The 18,549-nt window shown below is 41.3% G+C and overlaps 1 protein-coding gene across 1 annotated transcript in view; it reads right to left on the reverse strand.

Moving 5' to 3' along the window:
* LOC116384476 (drebrin-like protein A) overlaps positions 1-18,549 on the reverse strand; it is a 30,502-nt gene that overhangs the window by 9,779 nt on the left and 2,174 nt on the right. The window contains exons 2-4 of the mRNA XM_031849163.1: positions 3,314-3,369; positions 2,985-3,097; positions 2,132-2,206 (exon numbers count right to left, since the gene is read on the reverse strand). Coding sequence (XP_031705023.1) covers positions 2,132-2,206; positions 2,985-3,097; positions 3,314-3,369 — 244 coding nt within the window. The remainder of the gene's footprint in view (positions 1-2,131; positions 2,207-2,984; positions 3,098-3,313; positions 3,370-18,549) is intronic.

The following is an 18,549-nucleotide window of genomic DNA, read 5'->3' on the forward strand; positions in this document are numbered from 1 at the left end:
TATGTGGGTTATCTCACTAGTTTTGTTTCCCGGTCATCACAAGGTAAAGTAGGAATTAAGCTGAGAGTCTGTGGCATCGGTTTATTTCTGCTAAATGTGGACAACAGTAAAATACAACCTTGCCTTGCCTTGGTGAGCTAGGTAATGTCAGTAACTACCTCATGACCCCTCTATTTTCATTTATTTCCCCCATATCAGTCACATATTGTTTTAGGTCACAGAACAATCAAAACGTGAGAGGTGACCTTAAAACAGCAGCCTATGAGTTTTCATGAATGCATTCCGTAACGCCATGTGTTTGACTTTGCACCAGCAGAAAAAGTTTGCATTTAATTTACTCAATGTAAAAATCCACAATTCACGTCATGATAGACTCATTGAGGGATCGACTATTAATTGATTAATAAACATTAAGTTGCCACTTTGACAGTTTGGTGCTTCAAACACAAGATATTTGTGAGATCTCCACAAATACAAACACTGGTATCATGTGTCTCCTCTTGTAATGCTATTTTGTGCTGTGAAATCTAGAAACTGTTAAACAAACCGGTTTGAGGAATCACTTTTGAGGAATTTATCACACGGCAAACCCGATTATTTCCCAGACAGAGGTATGACACAGACTGCTGTGCTTTTTAAAAAAACGCTTCCCATGACATTTACATTGCTCTTTGCCAGCATATGAGTCAAGTTTTCGAAGATCTCTTCTGCTCATGAACAACGTATGTGATGGGAACTGTGAATAATCTTGTGACTTTAACAGAGCGTGAAAAACTTCTGGCAAAGTTGGAATGGACAGAAGACAGGATAGCACAGTTACAGTATGTGTCATCACCACAGACTTCACATCAGGATATTTCTGCAAATGCCATCAATATGTTTGGCTATGATGTCCATGGTGCAAGGTGATACAGTACTCTTTAAGTCTGAACCAGCTATAACTAATAAATCTAAGTCTGAACTGCTATGTAAAAGGAGAATTAAACTTACTTTTTTTTTTTTAATTCTTACAACTTTTGGTTTGGTCTTGATCAAAAATAGTTTATGTTTCCTTTTGTGTTGTGCTTAAAGAGACATGGGTTAGTAGTGACAGTAGTGACCACAAGTTGATTGCATTGTCGTGACCCAGGTCTGGCTGTTAATGTATATATGTGTGTGTGTGTGTGTGTGTGTGTGTGTGTGTGTGTGTGTGTGTGTGTGTGTGCTAAGGTTAGGGGTCACAATTCTCCCACAATTCTCAGAAGGAGAGACAATTTTCTTCACTCCACGCCATATTGACCATGTGGTCATTTCCTTACAATTTTGAATTCCCACATGAATATGTACACAGGACCAAGGGTGCTCTCACACACACACACACACACACACACACACACACGCACACACAGAGAGATTAGGCGCTTTCAGACAGTGGCTCACAAACTCGGCATTCACTGTGTAAGAAAAAGGAGACAAAAAACAACAAACATTCCACACATGCTTCTGCAGTTGACTGGGTGATGCCTTTATATGGAAACTAGTAAACTCAGGGGTCAGTTCAACCTCTCCTAGTTAGACTGAAACGCAAAATAAACAGTTTGAGGGACACAGATGGAGAGAAGAATCTGCAGCTAACGTGATGATGGACGGAGTTGCTGATAAACTGTATACACACCCGAATCATAAAACCACAGAGGTGCTCTCTTCTCCATTCCCTCTACTTCCTTTCTCTCCTATTACCACTTGAGTTTGTGTTTCACCACAAACAATAGAGCCCAACCTCAGCTGTCTCCCTCTGGAAGACAGACCAATCGCATAGCCAAACACATGGCCAAAACTGCAATACAACAGGAAGTGGACTGAGGACAGGAAACTCTCAAGACAATACAAAGTAAAGTGCCGTGACTAAATATAGAGTTTTTGAGCACAAAACTGAAAGAGCACAGAGCTTTTTCACTACAGCAGAGATTTGGGAAAAACAAAGAGACAGGTATTTTCATGTAGTGGACTGCTCCCACCCCTCCTCAAAGCTAAAAATGTCACAGCTGGAATTATGTCATCTTTAATGCACAGTTTAATGGGGAAACCAAACAAATAGACAAACTACGGGACGAAGTGCACAAAGGTTAAAGCACATTGTGATGTACTGCACCTTGAAGAAGTTTTTGATGGCTGGAATGTGGCTAGCACATTCTGTCCTTCGGAAGTCATCCACATTTTGACCGACCTGCAGACAAACAGAGGATGTAGAGACTTACATTCATATCATACCTCTCACTCAGAGGGGACTAAATAAAGAGGAAGAAGCAAGATTGGGAACAATAGGATTGACGTCTTTCGCCATTTGGATAGATAACTCACTGAAAACATAAAAGCATAAAAGTAATTGTGAGGTACAATTTACAGCTTATCCCCATAAAATAGGCAGCATTATTTTGTCTATTGATAGCCCTAAGGTTATAATAATGCATGTGTATGTGTATTCTTTTTACACTGATTTTCTTCAATATTCGGATCTAACCATGCCACCACAACAGCGGACCAGCAACATTATAAACCCTCTTGCAGCATCTGTTTCTTGGAGTAATTCTTGGACCAATTCATGACCAGATATTCTGTGGTAAAGGTCGATTTACAGCCAATCAGAAGCAGTGGCAGCCTGCCTGTTTAGAACAACTCCAACTCCTACAATGACAAAATCTCATTCTCACAGCATTTTCCTACATGTCAGATGCCAAATAAGCCTGTGTCAAAACAGTACCATAGAATGTGAATAAGTCAAGTAGCTTAAAATTCCCCCCCCCCCCCCCCCGAGTATTTTACAGATTAGTGCATAGATTGTTTCTGTATATGACAACTTGATGTTAAATTGTGTTTGTGTACCTGCTATTTCAAAATGTATGTGCAATGCTTATGTGTGATTTTGTAATTTGTGCTGCTATGTGTGTTTCTTTAACATGACAAGCTTACATGAGCTAAGCCCCATGAGCCTGTCTGCCACTCACCCAGCTGATCATAGCAATCCGAGGGCCCCCTGTCTCCACACTTCCCACTTTGCACAGTCCGTATTGAGGCTTGGCGATGTGAAACTTCCCTGCCAGCTCTGCCACACCACCCGCTGTAAGAAAGGAGACAGAAATAAGGAGAAGTTGGAGGGAACAAAGGAAAAGCGAGACTGATGGAGAGACAACAGAAATGCTACATTTGCTCTCAATCACACATTGTAAGAGTGTTAGAATATTCTCAAAATGCAAGAGGACATGTGAATTCCTCTCAGGCCAAAGTGAAGATGCTGATTTCTAACAAACATACCATATATGACAGTCCGTCTTACCTCCTGAGTCAGCCAGTTTGAGCTTGTTGGTGATCCCATCATATGTGAATATTGCCCTGTGGACATACAGACAAGCACACAGGTCAACTACTGAGAAATGTGGGTGAAAATGACATGACAGACACATTTGTAACGAGTGTCAACAAAACACAGGTTGGATTTTCTGTACTAAACGAGTACTGGTTTGTATTTCTGTATGCCCAAAAGTAAAGGCTCATTCAAAACTTTCATATCCAAGAATGAGCGTGTGGACAGCTGGGTATGCCATGTGTTCAGTCTTTCATGGTGCACAGGGGACACACAAAGACACGCACACATGCATAGCCATGGCCATACTTACACATACTTTGTGTAAACCATAACAAGCGTCCCTGCAGTGCAAAGCATCTCTACAATGCACCAACAAAAATGAATTCTCTTCAACTGTGACACATGCACTTGTTTACTTTTTTCCTTTCCCAGAGGCCTTTACAGTACACGTGTAAAACATGAGGGCACTTAGCAGCACAAAAACCTGCATTCATAGTGTTTGCCTCAGAGATGGATAGCTCCTGAATGTGAAAAAAAGGTAGTCAGTGCTGTTTGTTCACAGCTACAGGGTTTTTGACATTTTGCAGGTGAAAACCTGTCCTACCGCACCCTTCAGTCAATCAGGTCATTGTGGCAACTCAACAACTCATAACGTGTTTCTATGACACCAGTGAGATACAACTCCACTGCTGAACAAACTAAGCGAGTACAAACTAAACTGAGTGATTGTTTTGCGATGTTAGCTTTGTTGCAGAATCTCCAAGATAGAAATATGTGACTTCAGAATCAACCAAAGAGAAACAAACCACAAGGTACTTCGGTACTTGTGATGCTACACATTTTCCTGCTGCTGTCTATACAAATAGTTAGTTCAGAGTCCAAAATGATACCCATCTGCTATTTGACATGACGTGCTACGAACATAATCCTGATTCATGTGTGTGTTTGAAGCTCAGCTGGGGGTAAATGTGTGTGTGAGTGTAAGGGACTTTATGAGGTGGCCTGCAGAGAGATGAATTGTCACAGCTTTATAGGACTGTGGTTGTGTGTGTGTGTGTGTGTGTGTGTGCGTGTGTCTGACTGTGTGTCAGTGTACATTTCACTTTGTAGGACTCCTGGGGGTGTGTCAATAACATCTGGAGCTGGGTGGCAAGAGTGTACGGCCATGAGCAGCTATTACAATAGGCCGAAGGTGAATGTTCTGTGTTTGTGGCTGTGTGTCGGGAGGAGGGAGTGAATGAGACTGTGAGAATGAAACACAGAGATGGAGAAAGTGAAAAAAGAAAAGATATATTGCAAAACGATTTGGCTTTTCATACTAAATCAATCTACAGTAAAAACAACAGCAGTTGACATAAAGGCTGACAAATGGCCAGCTTACTCAGTTCACATCTCTGAATCACTCTGTTATTTTTTCCCGATACAACAAGTCTCTGTCTGTTCAAAGAACAAAGAGCGACAAAAGTCAATCGGTATGTGTGTGTGTGTGTGTTCTGAGGACACAATCACCATAGTGTGCGCCCTACCGAGCAAGCTGCACGCTGGCCCTGCATGCGAGAGGAGGCAGGCTGAAACTGCTCTCTCATTTTGTTTATTGCGCTGACAATAGTGACAGGTATTTACTGAATATCTATCATATCATCAAGCAAGACCAAGCAACAAAGCATGGAATCATTCTCCGGGGCTTTCGGGCATTGTGTGAGCTTTGGGTCACCTGGGTTTTTCACATATCACTTCAGGGAATAGTCTAGCCACAATATTTATAGAAACAACACACTCAACTCCCTCATTTGTCTTACCAGCATCCAGAGCTTAGACACCAATCCACATTTACTGATCCTTGGTCCTCAAGACATTCATAAAGGTCACCATTCACAAGCAGCCAAGGCCAAAGATCACTGTGTGCCTCTGAGGGAGTCTTAATTGCATGAGCAAATTCTCCACCCACAGGGAACAGGCTTGCACATGAGGATACACTGTGCTGTGGGAGACTCTTTGTTCTGCCAGAGCTTTCACTTGGATGGAATTTGCAAAGGTCTATTTTTTAGCATTTTTTTCCCCTGAGACTTTACTTACTATAATCCTGATTTTACAAACAACCAAAACAACAAATGACATTTGTAAGAATCATAAATCCCCTCTTTTCTGCCCCGAGGAAGGACACATATCTGACATGCACTGGCACAATAGCATTTATTGAAGGGATCAAGTAAATATCCTGAACCTTCTTTCTACTTTTTCTGAAAGTCTCATTTTTAGGACTATTCCCTTATCCGATGGTTTTATCAAAAGATTATCTGGTTTAAATTTAAACAAACCCTCCTATTACATTATTTCTATGGTTCAGTGAATCCTCGTTGCTGACATGAAATGATGCCTGCAATAGTTCACAGTTGCAGATATTACATGTTTTTTAAAATCGTGCTTCTACTCCAGTGCCATTTACTGTAACAGAGGATAATGTCAAATACCGTGGTAAACCAATGATTGTGAATCTGGATATGCCAGCAGTGTGGTGTGGTGAGTACAGAGGGACGGTTCTCCCTCTATACTCGCTACACAGCTGGTTAAGGTTAAGACTCCCATTGCAAGTGTATACCCTGCTGAAGTGTCCCTGAGCAAGACAACGAATCCCAAACGGTTTTACGGTCACTCTTATGTAGCTCACCCATGGTATGCCACATGCAAGTAAGCCAAGAGGATGCCCTTCTCTCTCTCTCTCTCTCTCTCCCTGTTTTTGTCGGCAACTTGATTCACTTTGTTACTGTAATGCAGCAGCAGAAGTATTCAAAATCTTTCAGAACTAACAGAGCAGATAGACCCCCATTCCTTCACACATGTAGGTTTCATGAGAGCTACACTGACTGATGAGAAAAACAGACTCTCTTATGTCGGTACTCCAGCCCACAACCAAACCGAGCCAGCTATGACCTCAGCTCTGAGAGGGAGGGAGGGATGGAGGGTGGAGAAGAGACATGCTAAATGTAGAGAAAGAGGCCGTCATTTAGGGGAGTGAGGGGCATGAGGAATGAAATCTGTGCATCATTACCACAGCCAGCTACGAAGTGCAGCTATAAAACAAATAAACAGCCGTTCATCTCAGAGTATACAGAGGCAAAGGCACACATACAGTACATGAACACAGACATGCACACACACACACACACAAAATATACTGTAAGCCTGAGCCAGTAACAATAGGGATTGTTTGCTTTGGAGCCTCTGTAATACCTCCAAACATGCTATGCTCTACCATTTCAAGATGAACATAACAGAACCAGATGGTGAGCTGTGCTGGAGAAGGCCTTGTTTTCACTTATCCAGGCATTCCACTGCACCAGGCTCAAATATGAACTATTACAGTGTGGTAATATGCAGGAAACACTTGAACACAATGTACACTCTTGTCTTGCATTGTCATTTCTAAAGAGACCTTATGGGGGATTTTCTTCCATTGTACTCATCCAATTTTGTTTTTGATCCTCTCAAGGAACACATTTCATTTTACTCGTCCATTGTCATACAAACAAACCTATGATAATGTATTTTGAGTGCCAGAACCAATATCCATTTCTCATAAACCCTGTTCACTTCACCATCGCCTCTCTCTCCATATATCCTGTTGATATCTCACCATCATTACTACTCTAAATTCATTATTCTGACCCCCGTCTCCGACAACACATATTTCTTCCCCTCCTACTTTAAATCCTGTAACACAACATACCTCTTCACAAACCAGAGCAATATCTCATCCTCATCTTTTTTCCCCTCAACTATCCTCTGTGTCTCCCTGATCTTGTGGGCTCATGGGTCATTTATTCATTCCCTCTTTGCCAGCGGGGGAGATATGAGAGATTTGTGGTTATGCACGCTGTTGCGATATAATAAACTGCACATGAAGAAAAAGATATGAGAAAATGGATGAGAGGCTGGGAGCTCCCACCAGAATTCACTGCCCAGATCAAGCTCTCCATCAGGTCCATATTTTGTCCCTGTTTGCCTTGCTCTCCCACAGATTGCACACACATCCCCAGTGATCCCACCAACTCTCATGTACGGCATTTGACCTGTGATTTTAACAACGCAGCCTTCTGAATGTTTACTTCATGCTCTAACTTCTTTCAGATTTTCACTACATCTACCTTTCCACAAGCTTCCTTCTGTTCATTTCATTTTACATCATATGTTTTCTTCTCTCCCCTCCCCCATCAGCCCCCCAACTTCTTGCTCTTGACTCAAAGCTGACCTGGGCTCAGTGCTATTTTTAGTTTCCCTGTCTACCTCTCTCGCTGTCTTGGAGTGGGGAGCTCGGAGACGTCCCCACAGCGCTCATTTCCTCTCGCCAAACATGGGCAAAAAAAGTCCAGTCAGACTCGACTGCTGAAAAAGTCCACCCCCCCCAGTCCGGCATGTTACTCATATAGTGTTCATGCGGCGACCCCAGTGGTGCACGCATTCCTCCGTCCGTCTGCAAAGCAGACACATGTGGAGGTTTATGGGTAAAGGTGGAGAAATGTGAATAAGAGAGAGGATGTGACAGAATGAGAGTGTAAGTGGAGAATAAGAAAAGGAGAGAATGACACCATGTCTACAGCACCTGTGTGTTCTAAGGCGATGCATCACTGTGACTGAATAACGTGGCATGCTAAGCAACAGGCACATTTGAATTGTAATGCGGTGAAAGATGCTGCTAGGGAGCACACATTTACATAAAGCAAGTTTAAGTTGTATACTGTTCTAGTTAAGAAACCCCTACACAAGGCATGAAGACTGTCCAACATCCCATCCCACAATCCTCCAGTACTTAACACTGCAGTGACCCATCAGTGTTTCTCTCTTTGGCCCCTCATTTAGTGGTGAAGCGTGGATGTTCTCATATGAACACCTCTGTACTTATTAAATATCCCATTCAGAGAGAGAGTGCCGGAAAAAAACCTAAGATATGTGAGAGTCTCTAGAAAACCAGTAAGAAGAGAGGACATTTGCAAAGAAAACAGAGAAGGCAAAAGAACACAAAAAGGGATAGTCCTGGTTCTCAAACTCATGGCCTGCTGCAGAGGATTCAGTCAGGTGCCCTGCAGAGAGTGGGCTGTAACAACTGTAATCCCCACAGACCAAGCAAGAGGGCCCCTTAATACGAGCTGCTGAGCAGGGGGGATTTCAACTCGGCACTTAAGTCTCCTAAAGAACATCTTAAAATGATATTAGTGAATTGATAGTTCTCTACTTGCCTTAAATGAAATGCATGTTGGTTATTAATTCAACAAAGAAATGTAATTTACATTTGAATGTACTGTATAGTTCATTGTAAAACAATGCTGATGTGCTGATAAAGCCACAGGGCATAAAGCAGACAGACACCAAAGACAATAGCTATGGGGATGTTTGTGGAACTCCCTGAATGATATGAGGTGAAGACACATATGAACAAGCCAAATATCCTCAAGCATTATGTGGTTGATGAAGTCAGGCGTACTATCCCTTTGCTGTCATTTCAACTGACAGACCAGACAATACTTAACATGCCCCTCTCCCACTGAGATGGACTCCAGAACAAAAGGTAATGCAAAAAAAAACTACTTGCTTTGCTTGTTTCAAATACTCTTAAAAACGAGAGTTGAACTGAAGGATGTTGAGACATGTTGGAGTAACGTGACCTCATGTTTGTCCAAAATTACAACTGTTTTTTTTTTCCTAAAGTGTTGTGTCCTTTACTGTCTTGTTTTCTGTACTCATGCAAAAACTAGTAAACTCTAAAATGATCAGTTTCTACATGCATGTATTGAAGATGAAAACTTCGCCATGAAAATATTTCTTTGCTTTTATTTTTTTGCATTGATGGGCTAATGTTAATACTGTTAATAAATCATGTTTGACTTCACTTTGAACAACTTCCATGGAAGTCAATTCTAAGAATAAGTTGGCTGCCTGTTTAATAAGAGTACTTACTCAGATCCACCCACTGAGTAACACTGACTGATCTGTATTTGACTGGGTGGAGGACACAGCAGAGTCCCTTGGAGACTATTACAGACCACTGCAGCTATTTAGCCTGGAGGGAATGGTAAATAGTGGGAGAAATGACAGAGGCAACGGAGAACAAAATTATAAGAAAGAACTGAAAATGTAGCTAAAATAAATAAAAACATGGGTCAAACAACAGAGTGCATACAATATCAATCAGTGGGGGTGATTTAGCAGGGGGCAGTGGGAGGGACTGAATGGAATGCTGCTGACAGGAGGAGGGGAGGGAGGAAAATGTCTGTTCTCAGCAAAACACAGAGCCAGCGAAGTTTAGAATATGACAAACTAAACAAATAAGTAATTAAATCAGTGCCAAGGACCAGAGAGAGAGAACAGCCTCCTCTGTGCTGAGGCAGATGGAAAAGAGTGGGGGATGGACAAAGAGAGACAAAAGCATGCTGCTGTATGGTAGATGTTAATTCAAAAAAGGAACAAAAAAACAGCAAATACAGAAAAAACACATCTGTAATACTTAGACTGGGGCATGACACAGAAGAACAGGAGTGAACACTGTCATCAGGTGATGAACTGCGTGTAGTGGTGGAATAAGTGAACAACAGTTGGTCTTGTGTTACAGCTATGAGTTAATTCCACAGATAACAATAACCAGTCATTGTGCAGCACATGTACTAATTACTTTGCCACCACATTTATCTCTGTGTAACATAACCACCACCATCAACAGTGTAGGTGTGTGTGTGTGTGTGTGTGTGTGTGTGTGTGTGTGTGCGTGTGTGTGTGTGTGTGTGTGTGTGTGTCAGAGTGACACAGAATGTGAAAGCAATACATATCCCCACACCTGGAGTGCCCCGCTATTTATGACACATTGGAAAGGCTGAAGCTTGGAGCAGCTCAGTCTCACTGGTTTTTAAAGAGATTCACATAAATCATATCTTTCTTTCTCAAAGCTGTAGGACCTATATGAATTCAGCAAGAGGAAACAGTCTAGACTTCCCCTGTTGTGTGTTACATACTCTATGCAAGTGCTGAGGAAGCTGTTGTGTTGACACTAAAAGGTACAACTCAGTTCAAACTGAACTCAGCTCTACCTCAACACAACACTAAATATGTATAGTGGTAGATCAAACAGTTAGTTTACTATAGACTGATAGTTATCGCATAGTTATCGTATTTTCAACATCATTTCCAACTTTTTCAATATCAACCTAAGCATTAGCATTCGAGAATGCAACATTTGCACTTAAGATGATAAAAAACTATTTTATTTATTATTACAAAATATATAATAAAGGTTAAGACTATGTAGAACTGACACTCTTCAGTGTGTCCCTGCATGCGCAAATACTGTGCAATAAAAGAGATATACTGTCTTACTCAAACATGCAGGTAAAGTAAGAAGACAGCAGTAGTGAAATCTATGTTTAGGTTTAATAGAAAATGGGTACATGCAGTTCAATGTCATGAGGGTGTGTGCTGAAGAGTGATGGTGCACATGGAGAGGGAGTATACCAACCTATTCAGGTTAGAGAAAAGCCACTCAAAGATATGTGTTCACACTGGGGAAAAGGATGAAAAGCAACAGGGGATGTAGATAGGTATAAATGGGTAGACTAAGAGGGGCACATTTAACAATGGCGCACAATGGGAAACAGCCAGATAGTATTGGACGTTTCCAAGGGGGCAGAAGAGTATGTGGTTATTGGACGAAAGTGTCTAGATGGGCGTATTACAGGGGTCTCTATGGGGTAAATTGGTATGACTCTTACAGGGTGGTAAATCGTTTGTTCAGAGAGCTACAGGAGAGTGGGCAATGTATGTTGAGAGTGGGCAAAATAATTCCCTTTCCCACACCTGACATGGGAAGGAGTAAAGGAGGATAAAGGGAGATGTGGTGAGGAGAGGAATGAGTGACGATGAAACCTCTAAAATTGTGTTCCACTGGGATCACTCTGGCATTTCCTGCGCATGCTGTCCCATACTGCTTACACACACAATAACACATACGCACAAACACACACACACACAAACAGGAAAAGACTCATATCACAGTCATTATCAGTTAATTAAAAACATGATGGCATCTTATCGTCAACCATTTCCTTCCGTAAAACAAACTAAACTCTCTCAAGTATCACATACCCACTCAGGCCTCATTTGGCCTGTCTTCTCAGCTGCCTCTCTCAGTGCTTTGATCTCCCTCTCATTCCGCTTCACCTGCCCTCTCATATTTCCCTTCGCTTCACTCTGTCACTTCTCCAGCTTCAGACATTCTGCTTTTCAGCAACCTCCTGACAAAGGCCATCCAGCTGAACTGAAATTATTTCTCTTTCCTCTCACGCGTTGTCCTTTTGTCATCTCATTATTCCTCTGTATTTCTTACCAAGTGTCCCTGCCCGTTCATTTGCACCCCTTTCCCAGCCTCTTCAATCCCTCTCTACTCATGTCCCCCGCTTCATTCAGTCTCTCCTAACAAACAAACTAGTTTTCCCACCAGGGTCGTCAGGACAACAGAGCCTCCAGACTCTCATCACCCAACCGCAACCCATCCGCCACCAGCAAGTGAACAAACAAGACAAGAACAAGTAAAGTGGAGTTCCCAGTCAAGGCCCTGCAGTGAGACTTTGCAAGACACTAATAGTTGACCATAAGAATGTCATGATTACAACCACGGTCCTCCTTTGTCACCATGGTGAAGAGGGAGAAATTGTTTCAGCAAAGGGTGATGATACCTCACAGCGCCAGTAAAGCTATGGGAGTGAGAGAGGGATGTGTCATTATTGAGGCGGCTCTGTGTCATTCTTGTGTGTTTATATTTTCGCATGTGTCGATGAACACTTGCATAAAATATGTGTGAAAGTGTGACTGCGAGTGTCGGATGATCTCATCACTGTAGTTAAAAGCAAAATATCAATTATGTTATTGTCTGTCAAAAGATTTGTGACTATCAGACACACAGACACTACAAGTGTGTTGTGCTTGGCACGCTCACAAAAAGACAAGACACAACAACACAGAACACGACGAGATGTTTCGGTTACGCCTTTCACAACATTAATGCAGGCTAAAGATGCCAGAGAGAAGCAACTTAAGAACACATCCTAACTTTTACAGGAAGTAGCATTTTCTAGATATCACATATTTGGTTTACTTCTGGAAATAAGACAACACACCTGAAATCTCTCCCACAAGAATCTTTAAGAGGTTACCCTCATCTGGCCCGATTCTAAGACCATCTTTCCCCGAGTATTTTCTTTAGCAATTAGACAGCTGTGTGGGAGCTACTCTGGAGGATGTGGGAGCTATACAGGAGAACATTGTGTCTCTCTACCTCCTGCTTGGGCAATTCAAGCGTGGAAACAATATTAAGACAGGTCGGTCACTCTCATATGTGCAATGCTAGAATATGAGTTGCATTGTACCCGAGTGCCAAATGCTTGGTTTCCAAAATTATATATTTAGCAAACTCTGCAGTTCAGACACAAGTAAATATCAGCACAGGAATCTATTCCTACTATATCATTTTGTTGCTCAGACGTCCCCTAAAAGTACCTCAGCTGGGCTTTGAAAACACACACACACACACACACACACACACACACACACACACACACACACCATATTCATTCTCTTGCCAAAGTTTGAAGACACACTAAAATACAGATGTTTTTAGACAGATATCTGACACACCCTTGGAACCACCACTCTGTATGTTGCACTCAAGTTAAATTAGTTAAATTAAACAAGCAATTCACCTCAACCCAGCTTCTATTTTTCACAGCATTTGCGTGAACAATTCATCTGGTTTCACAAACACACAGCCACAGTTTCAGCCTTGATTTTGAACTGCAAAAGGGAAACAATACCATATTTGTTGAGCTCACTGCTGTGGGCATATAAAGGACAGATTTCCAGTGGAAACAATGTGCAGAGGGTATCTGGATTAAGGTCAACTGCTCTGAGGCACTTGAATGAACAAAAGGAGGATTTGACAGAAAGGTCACGTGTTGGGACGACTTGACAAAATACTTATTGGTTATTGTTCACAGAAATCTTAATATAAAACCTTTAATGTAACAAAAACAAATATGCCACACCTGCTAGATATTACATCGGTTTCAAGGTAGCGGCTCTTTTGTGTTTATCTTGAAGTTATTTTGTTACCAATAGAAAATTGACACCGAGAAGAATAACAGCACCGGCGTGCCACCAAGTCATGAAACATTAATTACCAACCTTTTGCATCTTCTGGGGGCAATTACAAGTCACACTTCAATCAACACAGTATCAATTTGTGGTTATGCACCCGACAGTTTGCACACTAAGGAGCCCAAACATACAGAGACACGCACACACATACAGTATAACCTTCTGCAGTCAGGTCTCATCATGACTGAGACCTACCATTACCCTGCAGCTTCATCTTAGACCACAAATGAACCTAAACAACGTTTAAAGGAGTAGTAAGCAGTTGTTTGGTGATTACTGTTAAGAGCAGTCTCTAAAGAGATACAAATAACAGCCATTATAGCCATCATTGTTGTCATCATCTTCCAACATGCCACCCACAGACACGCTCACACAAGCAGCTAGGTAAGCTGAGGGTACTCTTTACAGTCCTGCTTTCAGGTGCAAACCCTCTATCTTTGAAACGGGCACTATGTTGGTGGTATGCAATAGCTTTTAAAAAACCTTTATTTAACCAGGATATGTCTGTGCCTCAATGGGACACTTACATGCATCATTTCTGCCCTAATCTCACACTAGAAGCACTTGAATGGCCCAAGCACCACTCTGGTGAGCCCAAGTTAGTGCTCGAGTGCCCCATTGTCCAGCCAACTAAAGCCCCCTCTGGTCAAGCAAAGTTCCCGTCCTGCTAGCTTTTGCAACGGTGGTGTGACCTGAGAGTAAAATGTGTCGTAATCCTGAATCCTTTGTGATTATCACTGCTGCCCCTTACAGAGTCTGTGAACACCATGGTGTGAAAGGAAGCCCCAGTATCTGATTTTAGGGCCCGTGAATTATTTCAACTGAAATACACCAAAACTGGTGTTTTTGCTGGGTTTTAGCAGCAAAAATAGCGTGATAAGTGATAGGAATGCAAGCCTCTTTGGAAACCAAAGGAGATCTATGCCTCACAAACATCTACTGCAAAGTATTACACAAGAAGCAAAGATAGAGAGAAAGACGGGGCGACAAAGAGAGATAGTGGACTGGGCATTGGTCCAGTGTAACTGCCCTTTGACCTCCCAAGAAGTTTAACGCTATTTATATCAAGAATCAATCAAACATGTCCTTTTATCATTTAGCCTGATAAACACGATGTGCTGCCTTTGAAGCCGTATCCTGAACAGCAAGAGGAAACCAACCAGACTGCTTGTTTTTTGTCTGTGGGATTTCACAGTGAGGTGATCAGAAGGATTTGTTTCAACACAGAAAGGTATGACAACCTTGACAAGGCTGAATAAGGATCCCACAACATGTTTATGTGTCAACAGCTAGTATTAATATGTCAGTCAGTCTCTTTCTGGCAGGTGGGTGTTTGTGGATATTTAAGGAACTAAATAAAAAGCAGAACAAGAGCAAGGAAGTTTAGGCAGTGTGCAACTTCTCGATAATAGTGCGATGATGATGGTTGTTTATCTTTACGAAGAAGATAACTGACTTGCTGCTGAGTCAGGACACACTCACCTATACACAAGCAGGAGCGCTTAATGCATGTGCATCTACACACAATGCCAGCCCTGTGTTTTACCTCCCTCCCCACAACCACAGGTGTCTTCCAAGTAGCGCGTAACTTTAGACGCAGGAACTCTTTAGGTCTCGGTTAGTCATGCATGAGCCTGTGGAAATTCTGGCGAGTAGCAGCAGCACAAACACCCCGAGCCGATGCTGAAATAAAGGCTCCTCCATTTATCAACGGGAGAGTCGCTTCACAGGATATCAGAGGCCTGGCAAGGAGAGGTTGTTGCTAATTAAATGAAAATGGGTAAGAGTGATTATTGAAGTTTCCCAGAGACAGTCAAAATCAAAGAAAAGATAAATGGTAAATAAAGAAAGTGGGTTGAATAACATGCTGTGTTATACTGGAGGACAGCTGCAAAAGAACAACGCCTTGGATACCATTAACGTTACTGAAATAAAAAAGTAAGTGGTGCCAGAAGTGAATATGTATTTCAAAACAATGGTAAAACTGAAACTGAATCACTCAACAATAAGTACTTCTTAACTTCTTGGGAAATTCTTGGATTTTTTTCAATTTTTGTGGAACTGTCTTTAACAGGTAAAGCTAAATCCGGGAGAGTAAAAAACATCGCCCTAAAACGGGTTTCAGCAATCTCGTAAAAAATAACATTACAATATATACTTCCTTAACAATATAAAAATACAATCTGTAATGTCACAATCTTAGCATGTTGTTTCCTTTATGGACATATGGCTACAATACACGTCATTCATACATCCCGCAATGAAGAAAGGGTGTTTCTGTCTAAACTGAATCATTTTGTTACTACAATGCAATCAGATATTTACTTTATGCGTCACTGCCTGCTAACTGTAATAATCCCTGCCGAGGACATGATGAAACACTTAACACAGTATCAAAGTGTGGACAGCAAGTAAAGAGGTTTATGAATAAGAAGGTGTGTTCAAAGTCACCATGGCCCACAAATGTCTGGATACAGCCCACACCCAAGTCTGACGAATACGAGGTCAAACTGCTCCACAACTCAAAAGGAATCTGATCAGTTTGCACCGCTGAAACAATGCTGTAAACATTTCTCGAAACTGACTTCTCCCACCTCTTTCTCATGCTTGGCGAAGCAGGTGCTGCACCCTATTTGATACTCCACAGGAAGACACTCTGATAGCGCATGCTGCTTTGGTCTTATTTACCGAGCTGAAATGTGGGAAATGTGTAGAACACAAACCACTCACTGAGGTATTGTATTGAATTGTATAAAACATTTTTGAGTTTGTGCTCGAACAATGTGTACACATCATTTCGTACAAAATTAAAAGCAAAAAGCTCATGTAGTGCCTCTAGTCCTAACCAATGATAGCAATGGAGACGCCAACATCTACATAGGTTCGGGGAACGGTATGCAATAATTCACGAGAGGAGTTGGTATTGAACGGCTGAAAGTTGTATTGCTTTACAGCAATAACAAAACATAGTATAAAATAGAGCTCTTTAAAGTATCAAATAAAATGGGAAAAAAACAAAGAATAAGTTCTCTTTAAATGGAAAGCATCAATGAATGCTCCTTTACATTTAGGAGTTTGAGATCCAAAGAGTTCCTTGTCCTTGTGGGTGTACTACTATGATGACTATTTCTATCCTGATAGAGCTAAAAGTATATCCGTGTTCTTATCTGGTGTCTCATGAATCGAGCTAGTCAGATGTCTTCTGTGGGCAGATTCTACGATAGGCCACACGACCGTCCACAGTCAGGGCTGGGCTCACCATCACGGAGTCCTCCGGATTCTATCTATTAGTTTAAAAAAAAACTACACTGATAGTGCAGAGTAATAAGATATTCTGTTATCTGTTTCTAACACAAGACTTCATTAACTTATTTTCTTCATTTAGAATACCTCTAATGTACAACCAATAACTAAGGATATACTTCTATAACAATGAGATAAACTACAATATATATACTGTATATATATAGCAACAAGAACGGAACAATTATTTACTATTAACATATTTGTTTTTAATCCTTTTATACATAATTCTAATATATTTCCCCTCAAACATTAACAAATATTAATGGAATTATTACTACTAACTTAATTGACATGTAACATTATATTTTAATGACCAAAATGTGCGTGATCACAATGTAATAGTAGATGTATTACAAACCATTAAAATGTGTTAAACCGAATAGAACTGAACGGCTTTAATGTCAACAGAATAAGTCCAATGCAACTTTAATGCTTCACCAGCTATTAGCTGTTCCACTAACCAAAGCTAGCAATTGACGTAGTAGTTAGCGTTAGCTACATAGACTGTAGAATAAAACGTTAGTTAGCGAGTGCTAGCAATTAGTGTCAGCTAGCGATTAGCTATATCTAGTGGATAGCGTTTGCGATCTTTTTACAACATTACAATGAAACAGTATGCACCAGAGTAGCATGACTCCTTGTTTTTTAATAAAAAGTAACGTTATCAGACATAGAACGGAAAGTGTGGTGTTATATTAACTCCCTGAACAACTGCATACATCAGACTAGACATTTCTCACAATGGCTACCAACAACTATCAAAGAAATGTGTGCTTCACTAACTGGAGTTTCAAACACTAATAACTCAACAGACATTGTGTCCCTCACGTTCACAGCTAGGATTCTGATAAGAGAACAACTTATTAGTGTTGACAAATGGCAATAGTCATAACAAAATATGTGGCCTTTCCTACCAAGAATGTTTTTCGGTTTGCTAAGTTCAGGGGAAAGACTTACAGTGGAAATAAAAATGGCCGCACGCTCAGCTCGGGAACAACATGCTACGCTTCTAAATGACAAATGAGTTGTAGTAGCCATATATTTCACAAGTGTTACACCCATATGAAAGCTGTCAATATAGTTGCATAGAAAGATTTCCATTTGTCAATGACCAGTTTGACTGTACCAAAAGTTCCTATTTGATTTATTTTGGTGTAAACTAGACATAAATCATGATTTCTGCTTCTAACAATGACAAGATTTTCCTGTTCAGAGAATTAGACCATGTCTTTGGGAACATGCATTATCACTGTTTCTCTTTTTTTCTGTCTTTCAAGGCACACACTAACATAAAACACATGCAGGCAGTACAGCTTTCCAGCCTACAAGTGGGACATGTTGTAGTCCACAATGGTCTGGGAGACTGCGGAGAGACCTCCAAGGCAGCAGTTGAGCAGAGAGGTCTGAATGAAGGATGCATTGAAATTGCCTCTCTTTTCTTCAGAGTCTTACCCACAAAGGGTCTGTTTCCCATTCAGGACACAAGGTCATTAGATAATACACACAGGGACCTCAAGGCCACATAGTGGGGGGGCGGGAGCATTCAACAAAACAAGCCTCCTACCCGTCTCAGTGCAAACTTCTCAACATCCAAGACTCACTGTAATAGTCTCTGCAGGATGCATATGCACATCCAAAGACAAATATATTCACAAGCAAACTCACGTGCATGCAAATAGAATCCCTTCAACACGCACAGAGACACA

The sequence above is a fragment of the Anarrhichthys ocellatus genome, unplaced genomic scaffold (genome assembly GCF_004355925.1).
Source record: "Anarrhichthys ocellatus isolate YVR2014 unplaced genomic scaffold, GSC_Weel_1.0 scaffold9, whole genome shotgun sequence".
NCBI lineage: Eukaryota > Metazoa > Chordata > Actinopteri > Perciformes > Anarhichadidae > Anarrhichthys > Anarrhichthys ocellatus.